At 34.5% G+C, this 17,184-nt stretch overlaps 2 protein-coding genes across 2 annotated transcripts; one reads left to right on the top strand and one right to left on the bottom strand.

The window, feature by feature from the left end:
* Positions 1–3,005: 3,005 nt before the first annotated feature.
* Positions 3,006–4,841, top strand: Ir56c (Ionotropic receptor 56c). Its single transcript, XM_075311435.1, has one exon. It carries the CDS (start codon positions 3,006–3,008, stop codon positions 4,839–4,841), a length of 1,836 nt encoding a protein of 611 aa, XP_075167550.1.
* Positions 4,842–14,194: 9,353 nt separating this feature from the next.
* On the bottom strand, positions 14,195–16,044 carry LOC142239642 (uncharacterized). The gene is made up of 2 exons (XM_075311434.1): positions 14,320–16,044; positions 14,195–14,239 (listed from the first exon to the last, which is right to left on the bottom strand). Exons 1-2 carry the CDS (start codon positions 16,042–16,044, stop codon positions 14,195–14,197), a joined length of 1,770 nt encoding a protein of 589 aa, XP_075167549.1.
* Positions 16,045–17,184: the final 1,140 nt, after the last annotated feature.

Genomic DNA, 17,184 nt, shown 5'->3' with positions numbered 1-17,184 from the left:
TTCTTAGGCAGATAGGGAAGTGAAGCCAATATAACAATGCGAATAGAGGATGAATGGACACGGGAAATACATAAAGCGATAGACCAATGCAACGGTCGGAAATGTGACGAAAATACAATGACGTGGGCCAGATAAAAAAAAAAAAAACTGTAGAACTACATAAGGAGAGTGGAACGACAGTCGAGAGGCCGGTCAGAATAATGACCGGGCTCCTAGAAGTGAGAACACATTTGCGCCAAATTGGAGCAGCAGAGGATGGTGAATGTAGGTCGAGTTTTGACGACACTACCTTTGTCACTTTCCTGTAGTTACTAGAGTTCAGAATCTGGCCCAGCTTGGAACAGAGACTGGAAACAAATTAGGGAATTCGTTAGGGAAACAGAGTTCGTGGAATAAAAGAAGGGTAGGAGGGAAAGAAGAAATTAGACTCACAAAAACCCGAATGTCGACAGGGCAATCTGAATCCTATCTCCAACCTAACCTAACCTCTATTCAACCTAACCTGTACCGATGGATCGAAGATGGGTAAGAGGACGAGACCGGGCGTATATAACATCCTATTGCTATTACCGCACCACAGCACAATCTTGCAGTTTGAAGTGCGTGTCGTAACGGAACGTGCGAAATGGCTCGGAAGTAGTACGAGACCACAAAACGTGAACATTTTAAAATATTGCCGGAGGGCAATAGCAGACATTACGTTTCGATCGCGAACTGTATTGGAATGCAAATGCATGATCAACGAATACCGGCACCCATATGATGCGGATCCATACTGCAGGATCCGCATCATATGGGTACCGGTATTCGTTCCTGCAGTATGGATCCGCATCATGTGGGTACCGGGACATGCCAGAATAAGAAGAAACGTAAAGGCAAATTAACTGGCGATAAGAGCTAGGGCAGTTGACTTAGAAAACGCAAACGCAATAGATACAATGTGGGCCGAGTTGGATGAATGCTCATAGAAAATCCATTCAACGGTCAGTAGGGTCAAAAAAATACTATGGGTTGACGCAGATAAGAAAATGTCTGGAGACCTACTCATGAAGAGTAGGGTAACAGTCAGTCAATAATGACTGGACACTTAGAATTGAGATCACATCTGTGCCGAATAGGAGTAGCGGAGGATGGTGCATTTAGGGCGAGTTTTGACGGCACTACCTCTGTCACTTCCCTGTCCTTACTAGGCAAATAGTTAACCATATCGGTGAATAGGTGATTTGGGACCAGACCTTGCTTGGAAACGAGACCTGAAAACAAATTAGGGAATTTGTTAGGATTTCCAGGATTTCTGGAATAAAAAAGAGAACGAAGGAAAGAGAAAGTTCGAGTTCACAACGGATGGATAATGGCTTAGGTGTATGTCAGCCAACTTGGAACTTGGCAACCTGACTCCTCTTCTGAATCTAACCTAATTTCATTCATCTTCTTATCCAATAAGCTCGTATAAAAATGTTGGAGAATAAATTAAATTTGTTAGATTTTGGTTTGATTTTTTTTTTATATTTGGTTAAATTATGTTTAACTCTTGTGGCAACCGTGTACGGAATACGAAACCTCTAAGCTAACAGGTTGGCTGATAAGTCCCCGGTCTGACACATAGATTGTGTCGCAAGTATTAAATGCATATTATTTTTATATAGTACCAACCTTCAAATGATTCGTGTCAAAATTTGACGTCTGTAAGTCAATTAGTTTGTGAGATAGAGCGTCTTTTGTGAAGCAACTTTTGTTAAAAAAATGGAAAAAAAGGAATTTCGTGTTTTCATATAATACTGTTTTCTGAAGGGAAAAAATGCGGTGAAATGAGCACGGAGGACGGTGAACGCAGTGGATGCCCGAAAGAGGTGGTTACCGACGAAAACGTCGAAAAAATCCACAAAATGATTTTGAATGACCGTAAAATGAAGTTGATCGATATAGCAGTGGCCTTAAAGATATCAAAGGAACGTGTTGGTCATATCATTCATCAATATTTGGATATGCGGAAGCTCTGTGCAAAATGGGTGCCGCGAGAGCTCACATTTGACCAAAAACAACAACGTGTTGATGATTCTGAGCGGTGTTTGCAGCTGTTAACTCGTAATACATCCGAGTTTTTCCGTCGATATGTCACAATGGATGAAATATGGCTCCATCACTACACTCCTGAGTCCAATCGACAGTCGGCTGAGTGGACAGCGACCGGTGAACCGTCTCCGAAGCGTAGAAAGACTCAAAAGTCCGCTGGCAAAGTAATGACCTCTGTTTTTTGGGATGCGCATGGAATAATTTTTATCGATTATCTTGAGAAGGGAAAAACCATCAACAGTGACTATTGTATGGCGTTATTGGAGCGTTTGAAGGTCAAAATCGCGGCAAAACGGCCCCATATGAAGAAGAAAAAAGTGTTGTTCCACCAAGACAACGCACCGTGCCACAAGTCATTGAGAACGATGGCAAAAATTCATGAATTGGGCTTCGAATTGCTTCCCCACCCACCGTATTCTCCAGATCTGGCCCCCAGTGAATTTTTCTTGTTCTCAGACCTCAAAAGGATGCTCGCAGGGAAAAAATTTTGGCTGCAATGAAGAGGTGATCGCCGAAACTTAGGCCTATTTGGAGGCAAAACCGAAGGAGTACTACCAAAATGGTATCGAAAAATTGGAAGGTCTTTATAATCGTTGTATCGCTCTTGAAGGGAACTATGTTGAATAATAAAAACGAATTTTGAAAAAAAAAATGTGTTTTTCTTTGTTAGACCGGGGACTTATCAGCCAACCTGTTATCCCATCTCCAACCAAGACATAATAAGCTTTGTATTGCATTTGTGTGACATCAACAATAAGTTAAAATCTTACTAATGCTAATGTCACGATGTTGTTGTTTACCCAAAGACAAAACAACCAAACAAATGTTGTCCAATGTATGCCCTTGGGAATATAGATACATTTACCATTTCAATTCGTTTCCATAAATCAAAACTGTTGCCCAACACTCAAAGTTCAATCGTGGCCGTGAATATGAACGTTAGGAAACTCCTTAGTGTGGTTATAGCTTTCAGTTACTTCCTGTTTCCCTGTTGGCAATGGAGTGAAACTCATCTGTATACATTCATAGCAACCTATTTTCCAATGTTTCAGTCACAGGATACATTGTGGTTCTTCAGCGAACGTTTAAGCACGAAACACACAGAGAACCTGGATGCATCAGTAAAACGCATCCATGAGGTTACGAAGGTACCACAATTTGTCTTTACCAATCGTAGCGATTTACGTTTGACCAACATTGATTCCAAACGCAATAGTATGGTGGTGGTATTTACAACAGGATCCTCTGATCCCATTATGCATGTGCACAATCGCATGTTAACTAGACGTCATATTGGTCTATCAATAGTGGTTTATGTGGATAAAGTGGCGAATCTATCTGTGATCGAAGATGTCTGCTATATCCTATATAAGGGTAGCTTTGTCAATAGCATGGTGTTCTTTGAGACGACGGAGGGATCCCAACTAATGTATGGTTATCGCCAATATCCAAGTTTTTCGGTGATAAATCAAACAGATTTTCAAAAATATCTACAAGAGCAATATGCAAAGGCAATGGCTGCTAATCAGGATGTGGAGGGCTATAGATTTTACACCCCTCTTAGGCTAGATTTACCCTATGTCATCAAATATCGCGATAAACAAGGCGAGGAACATCTGGAGGGGACTATGTATCGGATTCTAAAAGAATTCATAGATGGCTTGAATGGCTCTATGGTGGAATATAAAATGCCTGAGGATAATCTAGGAGGAGAGGCTGTAAATATGAAGGCGGTTTTGGAGTTGGTACGTCGCAGAGAATTGGATGTGGTGGCTCATGCTTATGCATTATATGATACCGATGATGATTTGGATAAGAGCTATCCCATAATGGTTGTGAAATGGTGTCTTATGGTTCCTGTAATGAATAGCATATCAACATTTCTGTATCCCATTCAACCTTTTAGCTGGGAAGTTTGGTTAAGTGTGGGAGGAGTATTGTTGGCACTATGCCTTTTGGATTATGGCAGAGTATTGTGGGAGACCAAAGTGTTTCGGAGGAGATATAAGTTCTATACCCTATTAAGTGAAGCTTGGTTGAATGACTTCTGTTATGTCCTTTATGTGGCCACTCCTAAGGCATTAACCACACCATCATGGCTACGTTTTCTAATCTTTGGGACAATATTTTTCTTTGGTTTCTTCCTATCAGCCAATTATACTTCATTTTTGGGTACCTTCCTAACGGTAACCCTATTTCGGGCCCAAATTAATACCATGGATGATATCATACGACTACAATTACCCATCATGATAATCGATTATGAATTGGTATTTCTCTATTCTCAAGGTTATATATTGCCTCAGAATTTCTCTCAACTTTTGCGTCCAGTGGATCCAGCCACATTTGCTCTACACCAATTGCAGTTTAATACCAGCTTTGGTTATTTCGTTACCGACGATGTCTGGCACTTTTTGAACGAAGCCCAAAGGCATTTAAAACAAAGGGTTTTTAAATTTTCCGACATTTGTTTTGGTTCCTACCACTTGGCCTATCCCATACAAACAGATTCGGCAGTATGGCGTGACCTGGAGTATTTTACATTTCGTACACATTCCAATGGTTTAATACAGAAATATGAACAGGAAGCTTTTCAATATTCTTTGGCGGCGAAATATATCCAACGCCTAGAAGTTAGTCATGAGTATACTTCGGCTGGTTTGCAACATTTATTTTTGATTTTTTTCATATTGTTTGCTATGTGTGGATTGAGTGCATTGTGTTTTTTGTTGGAATTGGTCGTGCACAAAATGCATTATCTATTTTAGGGAAATAAATAATTACAATTAACTTCTACTAATGTTATAATTTGTGAATAAATTAATAATTAAATAGTAAAAAAAATCAGTATATACGGCCGAAAGATCGGTAGTGCTGAATCTTATTTACCCTCCACCATGGATTGGTTACAAAAAGTCCTACTAAATCCTGTCATCCACAATCGATTATATGGGTTGTAGTAACAGTTTCCGATGGTAAGATATCTTAAAAATGGTCTTCATCATATAGCAAAAATCGGATGTAACATGTTCTTTCAAGAGGCTCCGTGGGAGCAAATCTGGGATTGGTTTATATGAGGGGCTATATATAATTATGGACTCCTTTCGAAATCGGCTATAAAAAGAAAGTCCCTTATTTCTGAATTTAACACAGCATCGGGCAGCATTCATTGATAAGAAAGAAGTTCACCACGTGAGGTATCACAATTGACTGAATAGCCTTAGTGAGTCTAAAATAGGACCCCTATACCTAACCTAACGTAAGCAATGATTGTTATATTATGGTTTCGTTCGGAAGTTATCGAGATTTCAGTATATGGACGGACATGGCTATATCATCTCAGAATTTCACCATATATACTATATGGGGTCTGAGACAAATATTTCGATGCGTTTTTGTAAGAAGCCATTCGGGCCAAAAATGATCTACCAAAATTTGAAGAAAATTTTACCAAACAACTACAAAATAACAAAAATCTTATTTTACAGTTTTCGGTAAAATTTTTGTGTTTATTATGAAAATAATATACTTCGATAGAAATGATTTATTGTTTTATTTTAGAAGTTTATTTAAAATTTTATAATCACTTCAAAAGGCTACAATTTATTTGGGTGTATATATATCATTGAATTATAAATGTGTCGATATTTTAAATATGTTTGCTCCATCAAGGGAAAATTGCTACTTCTACAAAAAGTGAGAACTTACCCACAATGATCTTTCATAGTATATTCCTATAGAAAATGTTGTCAAAAATTTGTTACTAAAACAAATTTTGTAAAAATTTTATTTCTAGAGGAAATTTTGACAAAATTTAATTTCCATAGAAAATTTTGTGAACATTTTATTCCAAAAGAAAAATTATGTCAAAATTTTATTCCTGGAGTAAATTTTAAATTTTTTACAGAAACAAAATATTCTGTAAAAACAAAATGTTTTTACAGAATATTTTGTTTTTTTTTATTTCTATAGAAAATTTTGTGAAAATTTTATTTCTTTAGAAAATTTTGTGAAAAGTTTATTTCTATAGAAAATTTTGTGAAAATTTTATTTCCATAGAAAATTATATTACTATAGAAAATATTTGCAAAATTTTATTTCTATAGAAAATTTTTGCAAAATTTTAATTCTATAAATTAGTTTGTTAAAATTTTATTTCTATAGAAAATTTTGTCAAAATTTCATTTCTATAGAATTTTTTTGCAAAATTTTGTTTCTATAGAACATTTTGAAAAAAATTTATTGCTATACAAAATTTTATTTCTAGAGAATATTTTGTTAAAATTTTATTTTTAATCATTGTTGTTGGTTCTTTGATTTCAGCTTAAAACCATACATTGACTAAACTACAAGTGTAGCTTAACCAATAGAGGAAAAGAATGTTTGTCAAATTTATTTGGGCAAAGCCCTATAGACTGCAAGATGGTTGGGTGGACGCACGTTTCGGAATTACCACATTCCTCATAAGCATCCTCTACTTGCAGCAAAACTATCAACCAATTATCAGAATAAATTCAGGCAGTTCATTAAACCCAACAATAAACCACACTTGAACCCTCCGAAAAAAGGCTTTACATTGATAGCCGGCTTATGCCGAAATAAATTCGTACAAACATCTCTCTTTTCCTTTGCCACCATCAAATCATCGATTTGAGTGAAGTTGGCTGGGTTTTATTTTGAGCGTGCTTCCTCTTCTTTCTTTCATTCGTTTTGTTTTGTTATTGTTGGTTTTTGTTCTTTAATCATTGTTGTTGTTTTATTTTTATAAAAATTTTGTCAAAATGTTATTTCTATAAAAAATTTGTAAAATTTTATTTCTATAGAATTTTTTTTTTTCAAAGTCTTACTTATATAGAAGCTTTTGTCAACATTTTATTTCTAGAAAAAAATTGTCAAACTTTTATTTCTATGGAAAAGTTGTGCAAAATTTTATTTCTATGGGAAATTTGTGCAAAATTTTATTTCTATAGAAAATTTTGTCAAAATTTTATTTGTATAGAAAATTTTGTGAAAATTTTATTTTTAAAGAAATTTTGGCAAAATTTTATTTCTATAGAAAATTTTGTTCAAATTTTTTTCTGTAGCAAATTTTGTCAACATTTTATTTCTATGGAAAATTTTGTGAAACTTGTATTTCTATAGAAAATTTTGTCAAAATTTTAGTTCTTTAAAAAATTTTGCCAAAATGTCATTCCTATAGAAAATTTTGTCAACATTTTATTTCTATAGAAAATTTGGTCAAAACTTTATTTCTAAAGGAAATTTTATTTCTATAGAAAATTTTTGCAAAATTTTATTTCTACATACAAAACAAAATCACGAAAATTTTTCCAATTAAAATTTTAATTGAGTTTTAAAAAATATTCAATTAAAAATTTAACTGATTCAACAAATTTTTTAATTGAAACAAAAATCAATCACAAAAATAATAGTATCAATTAATTTTTTAATAGTATCAATTAATTTTTTAATTGGAGCAATTAACTTTTTAATTGACCTTCAATTAATTTTTTAATTGATATTATAATTTCTGTGATTGAAGACATTTCAATTAAAAATTAATTGGAGCAATTAATTTCGTGATTGAATAAGAAAAATTTTTTTTTTGTGTATAGAAAATTTTGTCAATTTTTTTCTACAAAAATGTTGTCAAAATTTTATTTCTTCGAAAAGTTTGTCAAAATTTTATTTCTATAGATTTTTTGTTTGAAAAATTTTATTTCTATAGAACATTTTTGAAAAAGTTTTTTTCAAAGAATATTTTTGAAAAATTTTATTGCTATACGAAATTTTATTTCTATAGAGAATGTTGTCAAAATTTTATTTTTATAAAAATTTTGTCAAAATTTTATTTGTATAAAAAATTTTGTCAAAATGTTATTTCTGTAGAAAATTTTGTCAAAATGTTATTTCTATAGAAATTTTTGTCAACATTTTATTACTGTAGAACATTTTTGCTAAATTTTAATTATATAGAAAATTTTGTCACAATTTTTTTGTCAAAATTTTATTTCTATTTTGTCAAAATTTTATTTCTATAGAAAACTAAAGTTGCACACAAAAAACGTTTTTCTGATTCAATCACGAAATTAATTGATCCAATTAATTTTTAATTGAAATATCTTCAATCACAGATATGATAGTATCAATTAAAAATTAATTGAAGGTCAATTAAAAAGTTAATTGATCCAATTAAAAAATTAATTGATACTATTATTTTTGTGATTGAGTTTTGTTTCAATTAGAAAATTTGTTGAATCAATTAAATTTTTAATTGAATATTTTTTAAAACTCAATTAAAATTTTAATTGGAAAAATTTTCGTGAAATTTTTTTGTGTGTGGAGAGGAATATTTTGCAAAATATGCACCACGGAGCCACCGTGGTGCAATGGTTAGCATGCCCGCCTTGTGTACACAAGGTCGTGGGTTCGATTCCTGCTTCCACCGAACAAAAAGTGTTTCAGCGGTGGATTATCCCACCTCAGTAATGCTGGTGACATTTCTGAGTGTTTCAAAGCTTCTCTAAGTGGTTTCACTGCAATGTGGAATGCCGTTCGGACTCGTCTATAAAAAGGAGGTCCTTTATCATTGAGCTTAACATGGAATCGGGCAGCACTCAGTGATAAGAAAGAAGTTCGCCACTGTGGTATCACAATGGACTGATCTAACCTAACCTAACCATCAAGAATTCTTCCAATTTACCAAACAGTAAAAAATCTACCATTTTTGGTAGAATCTACCAACTGAAGCAACCGTGTCAGAACTCCAATCTGGAGATCGGTTTATATGGGGACAATACAAGAACGTGGTCCGATGTGGCCAAGTTGCGATACCATCTTACATGTATTAATAATGTGCCAAAATTTCAAACCTATAGAGTGTATCTTTCGGAATTTAGCGTGATTTTAACGAAGTGGATAGACGCACTGATATCGCTTGATCGACTTTGAATTTCAACACGACCCAGAAGGTATATCCTTTATGGGATAAATTTCATCCGATCCGGTTGAATTTTAACATATGCCCTTTAACAACCATATATAATTGTATAAACACACCATATTATATAAACACACCATACACCCAGAAAAAAGTGAACTCACCATGAAATAAAATGTAGGTTTAGAAAATATTAGAAAATTTTAACTAAAATATTTTAATAATTGCAACGTGATAAAAATTAGTTAATAATTTTTGTCTAATTGAAGATAATTTATTAAAAACAATAACTTTTTCCGTTGTTTAGTAAAATTTCATATTTTGGAATTAAAAATTGTTAAAATATCTTTAGCACTATATGAAGTTATAGATAGGCACAATTTAACTAAAATTTTAGAAACTTTTGAATTCAATTTCAGTTAGCAAAAAATAATTAAAATAAGAGAAAATTTCTCACATTTGGCAAAATTGAACAAAAATCTAATAATTTTCATAAAATAAAGTTAACCCTCTAATGCGCAAACCCGCCTTTAGGCGGGCTTCGTTTAAACGGGAATTTTTTTAACACACCTACAGATAACAAAAACGGCTAAAATAAAAACAAAATTTAGTTAAAACTCTACAAGAGACTTGCAGCATATACTAGATTTTACCGTATAACTTTTTCTTGTTTCATTTTCTTGCTTTTGTATCATAAAACTTAGAAATTTTTTTCAGCTCCCAAAAAAATGTCTTTTTTCTGGGGGTATAAAACGAACTCTAGATTTGACCTCCGGAGCCTCTTGACAAAATTTTCTATAGAAAAAAAAATTTGACAAAATTGTCTATCGAAATATAATTTTTACAAAATTTTCTAGAGAAATAAAATTTTCACAAATTTTTCTATATAAATAAAATTTTCACAAAATTTTCTATAGAAATAAAATTTTCACAAAATTTTCTATAGAAATAAAATTTTGATAAAATTTTCTATAGAAATAAAAATTTGACAAATTTTCCTATAGAACTAAAAGTTTTACAAAATTTTCTCTAGAAATAAAATTTAGTTAAAACTCTACAGAGACTTTGCAGCATATACTCGATTTTATCGTATATTTTTTTCTTGTTTAATTTTCTTGCTTTTGTATCATAAACCTTAGAAATTTTTTTTCAGCTCCCAAAAAAAAAAAAAAAAAAATATGGGGCATTAGAGGTTTAAAAAACTACGTTGTCTTTTTTCTGGGGGTATAAAACGAACTCTAGATTTGACCTCCGGACCCTCTTGGAGGAGCAAATTTCATTCGATCCGCTTGAAAAGTCGTACGTGATATTGGAATATTTCCTCGAACTACCATGCAAAAATTTGTGCCTATTGATTCATAAATATATATATAGCTCCCATATAAACCAATTCCCAGATTTGACTGCCGGATGGTCTTGGAGAAGCAAATTTCATCGGACCCGGTGGAAATCTGACACGTGATGTTAGTATATGCCCAGGCACAATCGTGCAAAAACTGTTTCATGTCGGTCCATACTTATATAACTCCCATATGAACCGACCCCCATGATTTGGCTTCCGATCCGGTTGAAATTTGAATTTTGTCATACGAAACATGGTTCATATCGCTTGTTAATTATTATTTAATTAATTATTATTATAATTATGATATAATTATGATTTATTATAATTATGATTTCCCAGAAAAAAAAACAATTTGGAAGTAAAGGCACGACTTTAAAAGCACTTCCCAAAGGTGTTATTTACTTTAACTACGCAGGAAGTTCTTTTGATTCAGTTTTTATACCCTTCACCACTACTGTGGTACAGGGTATAATAAGTTTGTGCATTTATATGTAACGCCAAGAAGGAAAAGTCTGAGACCTATCGTTTAGTATACCGATCGTCTTAGAATTGGATTCTGAGTCGATTTAGCGATGTCCGTCTGTCTGTCTGTCTGTCCGTCTGTCTGTCTGTTGGTGTATTTTTGTGTGCAAAGTACAGCTCGCAGTTTTAGTCCGATTGTCCTAAAATTTGGTATAGGGTCCTGTTTCGGCTCAAAGACGATCCCTATTGATTTTGGAAAAAAATCGGTTCAGATTTAGATATAGTTGTCATATATATTTTTCACCGATCTGGTCATAATTGGCGTGTATATCAACCGATCTTCCTCAAATTCCGTACATCCGAATATATTATGAGTCTCGAAAAACTTGCAAAATATCAGCCAAATCGGTTCAGATTTAGATATAGCTCCCGTATATAGCTTTCGCCCGATTTACACTCAAATGATCACAGAGGCCAATTTTTTGCTCCGATTTAGTTGAAATTTTGCACAGGGAGTATAATTAGCATTATAGCTATGCGTGCCAAATTTGGTTGAAATCGGTTCAGATTTAGATATAGCTCCCATATATAGCTTTCGGCCGATTTACACTCATATGGCCACAGAGGCCAAGTTTTTGCTCCGATTTAGTTGAAATTTTGCACAGGGAGTAGAATTAGCATTGTAGCTATACGTGCCAAATTTGGTTGAAATCGGTTCAAATTTAGATATAGCTCCCATATATAGCTTTCGCCCGATTTACACTCATATGACCACAGAGGCCAATTTTTTGCTACCATTTAATTGAAATTTTGCACAGGGAGTAGAATTAGCATTGTAGCTATGCGTGCATTGTAGCCATGTGTGCCAAATTTGGTTGAAATCGGTTCAGATTTAGATATAGCTCCAATATATAGCTTTCGGCCGATTTACACTCATATGGCCACAGAGGCCAAGTTTTTGCTCCGATTTAGTTGAAATTTTGCACAGGGAGTAGAATTAGCATTGTAGCTATACGTGCCAAATTTGGTTGAAATCGGTTCAAATTTAGATATAGCTCCCATATATAGCTTTCGCCCGATTTACACTCATATGACCACAGAGGCCAATTTTTTTGCTCCGATTTAGTTGAAATTTTGCACAGGAAGTAGGATTAGCATTGTAGCTATACGTGCCAAATTTGGTTGAAATCGGTTCAGATTTAGATATAGCTCCAATATATAGCTTTCGGCCGATTTACACTCATATGACCACAGAGGCCAATTTTTTGCTCCGATTTAGTTGAAATTTTGTAAAGGGAGTAGAATTAGCATTGTAGCTATACGTACCAAATTTGGTTGAAATCGGCCCAGATTTAGATATATCTCCCATATATAGCTTTCGCCCGATTTACACTCATATGACCACAGAGGCCAATTTTTAACTCCGATTTAGTTGAAATTTTGCACAGGGAGTAGAATTAGCATTGTTTCTATGCGTGCCAAATTTGGTTTAAATCGGTTCAGATTTAGATATAGCTCCCATATATAGCTTTGGCCCGATTTACACTCATATGACCACAGAGGCCAATTTTTAACTCCGATTTAGTTGAAATTTTGCACAGGGAGTAGAATTAGCATTGTTGCTATGCGTGCCAAATTTGGTTGAAATCGGCTCAGATTTAGATATAGCTCCCATACATATGTTTTTCTGATTTCGACAAAAATAGTCAAAATACCAACATTTTCCTTGTAAAATCGCCACTGCTTAGTCGAAAAGTTGTAAAAGTTCCTAAACTTCTAATACATATATATCGAACGATAAATCATAAATAAACTTTTTCGAAGTTTCCTTAAAATTGCTTCAGATTTGAACGTTTCCCATATTTTTTACTAACATTGTGTTCCACCCCAGTGTATTAGCCGACATAAATTTTAAGTCTATAGATTTTGTAGAAGTCTATCAAATTCTGTCCAGATCGAGTGATATTTAAATGTATGTATTAGGGACAAATCTTTATATATAGCCCTCAACACATTTGACGGATCTGATATGGTATCGAAAATTTAGATCTACAAAGTGGTGCAGGGTATAATATAGTCGGCCCCACCCGACTTTAGACCTTCCTTACTTGTATAATTATGGACCAATGTTGACCAATTTTTCCATGGTTATTAGAGACTATATACCAACATCATGTACCAAATTTCAGCCGGATCCGATGAAATTTGTTTCTCTTAGGGGCTCCGCAAGCCAAATCGGGGGATCGGTTTATATGGGGGCTATATATAATTATGGACCGATGTTTACCAATTTTTGGATGGTTAGTATATGGTTGGTAGAGACCATATACTAACACCATGTACAAAATTTCAGCCGGATCGAATGAAATTTGCTTCTCTTAGAGGATCGGCAAGCAAAATTTTTTGGTGGTCCGTTTATATGTGGGTTATACGTAAAAGTGGACCGATATGGCCCATGTGCAATACCATCCGACCTACATCAATAACAACTACTTGTGCCAAGTTTCTAGTCGATAGCTTGTTTCGTGTGATTTCAACAGACGGACGGACGGGCATGCTTAGATCGACTCAGAATTTCACCACGACCCAGAATATATATACTTTGTGGGATCTTAGAGCAATATTTCGATGTGTTACAAACGGAATGACAAAGTTAATATACCCCCATCCTATGGTGGAGGGTATAAAAAAAAATCAATTCAAATTTCAATTGGAAAAATTTTGGTGATTTTTTAAGCTAAAGACCGCTATGCACCTCTACCGAAAAATTGCATTCCCATAAGAAATGCATTGCTATTTACGCTAACGAAATTTTCGGTAGCGTTCAATTTCGTAAGCTGGTACGCACCTCTAATGAAAATAACAGGGTTGTCAAAAGCATATTTCGGCAGCAAACATTTAATTTATTACAATCATTGTGTGCGTAAAAGTTTTAAAAGGTCTGTAAATAATAAACAATTTATTTGAGGAATATTTGGAACATATATTAACAATTTTAAAAGCGATTAGCTGGTTTAAAATGTGTGTACACAGCCCTGTTTTTTTTGTTGTAGACTTAAATAAATTTTGCTACCGAAAATTTCGCTAGAGGTGCATACCGGCCTTAAAGTCAGAATGTTGAGTGATAAAAATAAAAATTCAAAGTTTTCAAAAGTACAAAATGTATGATATTATAAAAAGCTTTTCCACTAGGCAAAAACCTTTTCCCCTTTTGAAAGTAAAACACACACACATATATAAATTACAAATAATTATTAAAAGTATATGCGTATAAATTTTAATATGTCCACAAATATATGAATAGTTTTTTTCTCTATAATTTCAATATTTTATTGCATATTCTCTTGCATGATTTTCTAAACCATATACAAATTTTAAGCCTTTTGAATAGCTTTATCTCCAAACAAAAGCTTATAATGCTGGCAATGATACCAAAAAACCATAAAAACCATATGGTACGATAAAAATTCAAGGTCAATGGAAAAAACTCATTATTGACCAATATCATATGCATATATTCCAAAAATATAGCATCGGCAAAAGCTTCCCTTTTCCAATGGCGGATCAGGCCTGCTTCTTCTGCAGCTATTATGAAACGTTTTAATGGTGCGGCCAAATGTGAATCGCTTAACATGGGATATACATGATAATAGGGTCCAATGCATATAGAGGATAAACGAAATACAGGATATTTCAAATTGACCTGTTGTAAATTGGCAAAATCCCAACGATCGGTTTGTGTGGAATAACCATAGGTGGTATTGAAACGATCACGATGTCTATCCATTTCCGGTTTAGTGGCATTGATAACGAGATCCATAAATGCTTTGGGAAAATTAAATTCCTTGAGCGTTTCATATTCATAGGCCATTATCATAATGGGTAGCTTGGCGGCGATTACATCCTGAATTGTATTGATTTGTTCAACATACGGCGAGGCAGTTAGGAAACTGGCCATTTTCGTTATATAAACATTGGTTATGAAAAAGCCCATGATGAATAGCAGCACATAGAGGAAACGCATACGACCAATGGGTACAGTAACAATTCTCAAAGGCATTATCAGTAGCATGGAGCTCAGAGCTTGGAGAAAACATTGACCCCAATCACGATCTTTGGGTGAGGAACAAAACCAAACTCCCCCAGCTATATAGAAAATACTGAAGCATATCAGTAGCCAGGTATAGGAATTGAAACTTTTCTGTAGATAAATATGCTCGGGAGAACGGTTGCGAAATGGTACCATAATACACCAATCATTGATGCCAATGGGATAGCTATTACCGGCCGTAGAGTTGAGCATATCTGTATAGGAGTGTAGACTCAAGTCCAATTCATTGTTCTCCACCATTTCGATAATTTTGGCTAACTTAACGGGCTCTTGCTCCCTATGATCCTCATAGTAGTCCACAAAGGTGGCATTGATGTGATCCACAAAGGCCATGAATAGTTTTCCACTAACACCACTGACACGATGTTTTCTTCTCCAGCCATTGGGTACTGTGGCCATATAGAAGACCCTGGGCAAGTCATGGCGTAAGGGGGTGCGTATAACATATCCTTGAAAATTGCGACGATAATTGATGAAAAATGTCTGGGCATTCCACAGGCCCGTGACATTTATAACCCTGGCCTTGGGATAGGGTTCTTGGATGAAAACATTTTCATTGATGGTTACAAGAGCCGTATTAATGAATTGCCTCTTCCATATCCATTTGTATATCTGATGTATATGCTTCAACAATTCTGCCTCTTGCTGGTCGCTATGGCCGATGTTGTTACTGACCTCATTCAGGGGAAACAGAATGAAGAGTGTCTTTAGGAAATGTACACCCTCCATACCCTTAGCCGATATATTCATAATTGGATCCTCTAGATGTGTGGTCAATATCATACACAGCGAAGAGGTACTCAAAAATCCTCTCATATTACCTGCTTTGCTTGTCATTGCTACCATCGGTACCAAAGGAAACTCCCTCCAAAAGCCTTGTAGGAAATCTTCTCCTATTTCATTATTAATCCTCAATAATGATGACATATAGAAGACAAAATTTTCAAATTTATAAATCCCATGAAGTTTTGCCACAATTTCCATAACAAATTCAAAGTTCACCATTTGAGGTTGAGCTATTGAGGTTGTGCTTATTTCGTTAGTTGGCCTTCTGGTTATATTTCCTGCTAGAAGCATTAAAGCTATTGTCGTTGTACTATTGGTTAGAGTCATTTTGCTTTTGAACTCCAATCTACTGGTGCTAATAAACTAAACTCTGGATACCATTTGGCAGGACAATTTATATTCGAGTGTTATTTTTGAGGCGGATTTACTTCTGTCATATTAGCGCAAAGTATTTGATTGTTTACAATTAATGTGGCCAATTTCATAATTATAATTCCATATGCCATAATTATGGACACATGCCACAAAAGAAGGAAAGAGAGAGTTTCTAAAAAACAGGGATATAAAATGCCAATCCATAGTAAAAATCACAAATTTGAACCATAGAATTAAAAAACATTACTTAGCTCTGTTTTCTTTTAGCATTGGATACAAAAGAACATTGTTGCACTGCACAATGGGACCATTTGCGGGACTCTTTAAAGAGCTCTGAAATTTTTATACCCTGCTCCACACTGTGGAACAGGGTATTATAAGTTAGTGCATATGTTTGCAACACCCAGAAGGAGACGAGATAGACACATGGTGTCTTTGGCAAAAATGCTCAGGGTGGGCTCCTGAGTCGATATAGCCATGTACGTCTGTCCGTCTGTCCGTGAACACATTTTTGTAATCAAAGTCTAGGTCGCAGTTTTAGTCCAATCGACTTCAAATTTGGCACAAGTATGTGTTTCGGCTCAGAATAGATCCCTATTGATTTTGGAAGAAATCGGTTCAGATTTTGATATAGCTCCCATATATATATATTTCGCCCGATATGGACTTATATGGCCCCAGAAGCCAGAGTTTTACACTAATTAGCTTAAAATTTTGCACAAGAATAACAATTAGTACTATAGTCAAGTGTGCCAAATTTTATTGAAATCGGTTCGGATTTAGATATATGTAGCTCCCATATATATCTTTCGCCCGATATGAACTAATACGGTCCCAGAAGCCAGAGTTTTACCCCAATTTGGTTGAAATTTTGCACTAGGAGTACAATTAGTAGTGTAGTCAAGTGTGCCAAATTTTATTGAAATCGGTTCAGATTTAGATATAGCTCCCATATATATCGTTCGCCCGATTTACACTCATATGACCACAGTGACCAATCTTTTACTCCGATTTAATTGAAATTTTGCACAGGGAGTAGAATTAGCATTGTAGCTATGCCTGCCAAATTTGGTTGAAATCGTTTCAAATTTA

The sequence above is a fragment of the Haematobia irritans genome, chromosome 5 (genome assembly GCF_050003625.1).
Source record: "Haematobia irritans isolate KBUSLIRL chromosome 5, ASM5000362v1, whole genome shotgun sequence".
In the NCBI taxonomy this organism is placed as follows: Eukaryota; Metazoa; Arthropoda; class Insecta; order Diptera; family Muscidae; genus Haematobia; species Haematobia irritans.
This window is presented reverse-complemented; position numbering and strand designations above follow the sequence as displayed.

Excerpts from the sequence above, each read along its gene's own strand:
- Ir56c (XM_075311435.1), top strand. The coding sequence starts at position 3,006 with ATGAACGTTAGGAAACTCCTTAGTGTGGTTATAGCTTTCAGTTACTTC.
- LOC142239642 (XM_075311434.1), bottom strand. The coding sequence starts at position 16,044 with ATGACTCTAACCAATAGTACAACGACAATAGCTTTAATGCTTCTAGCA. Across the intron at positions 14,240-14,319 it reads AATATATGCATATGATATTG|CATTATAAGCTTTTGTTTGG; the intron begins GTCAATAATGAG and ends TATCATTGCCAG.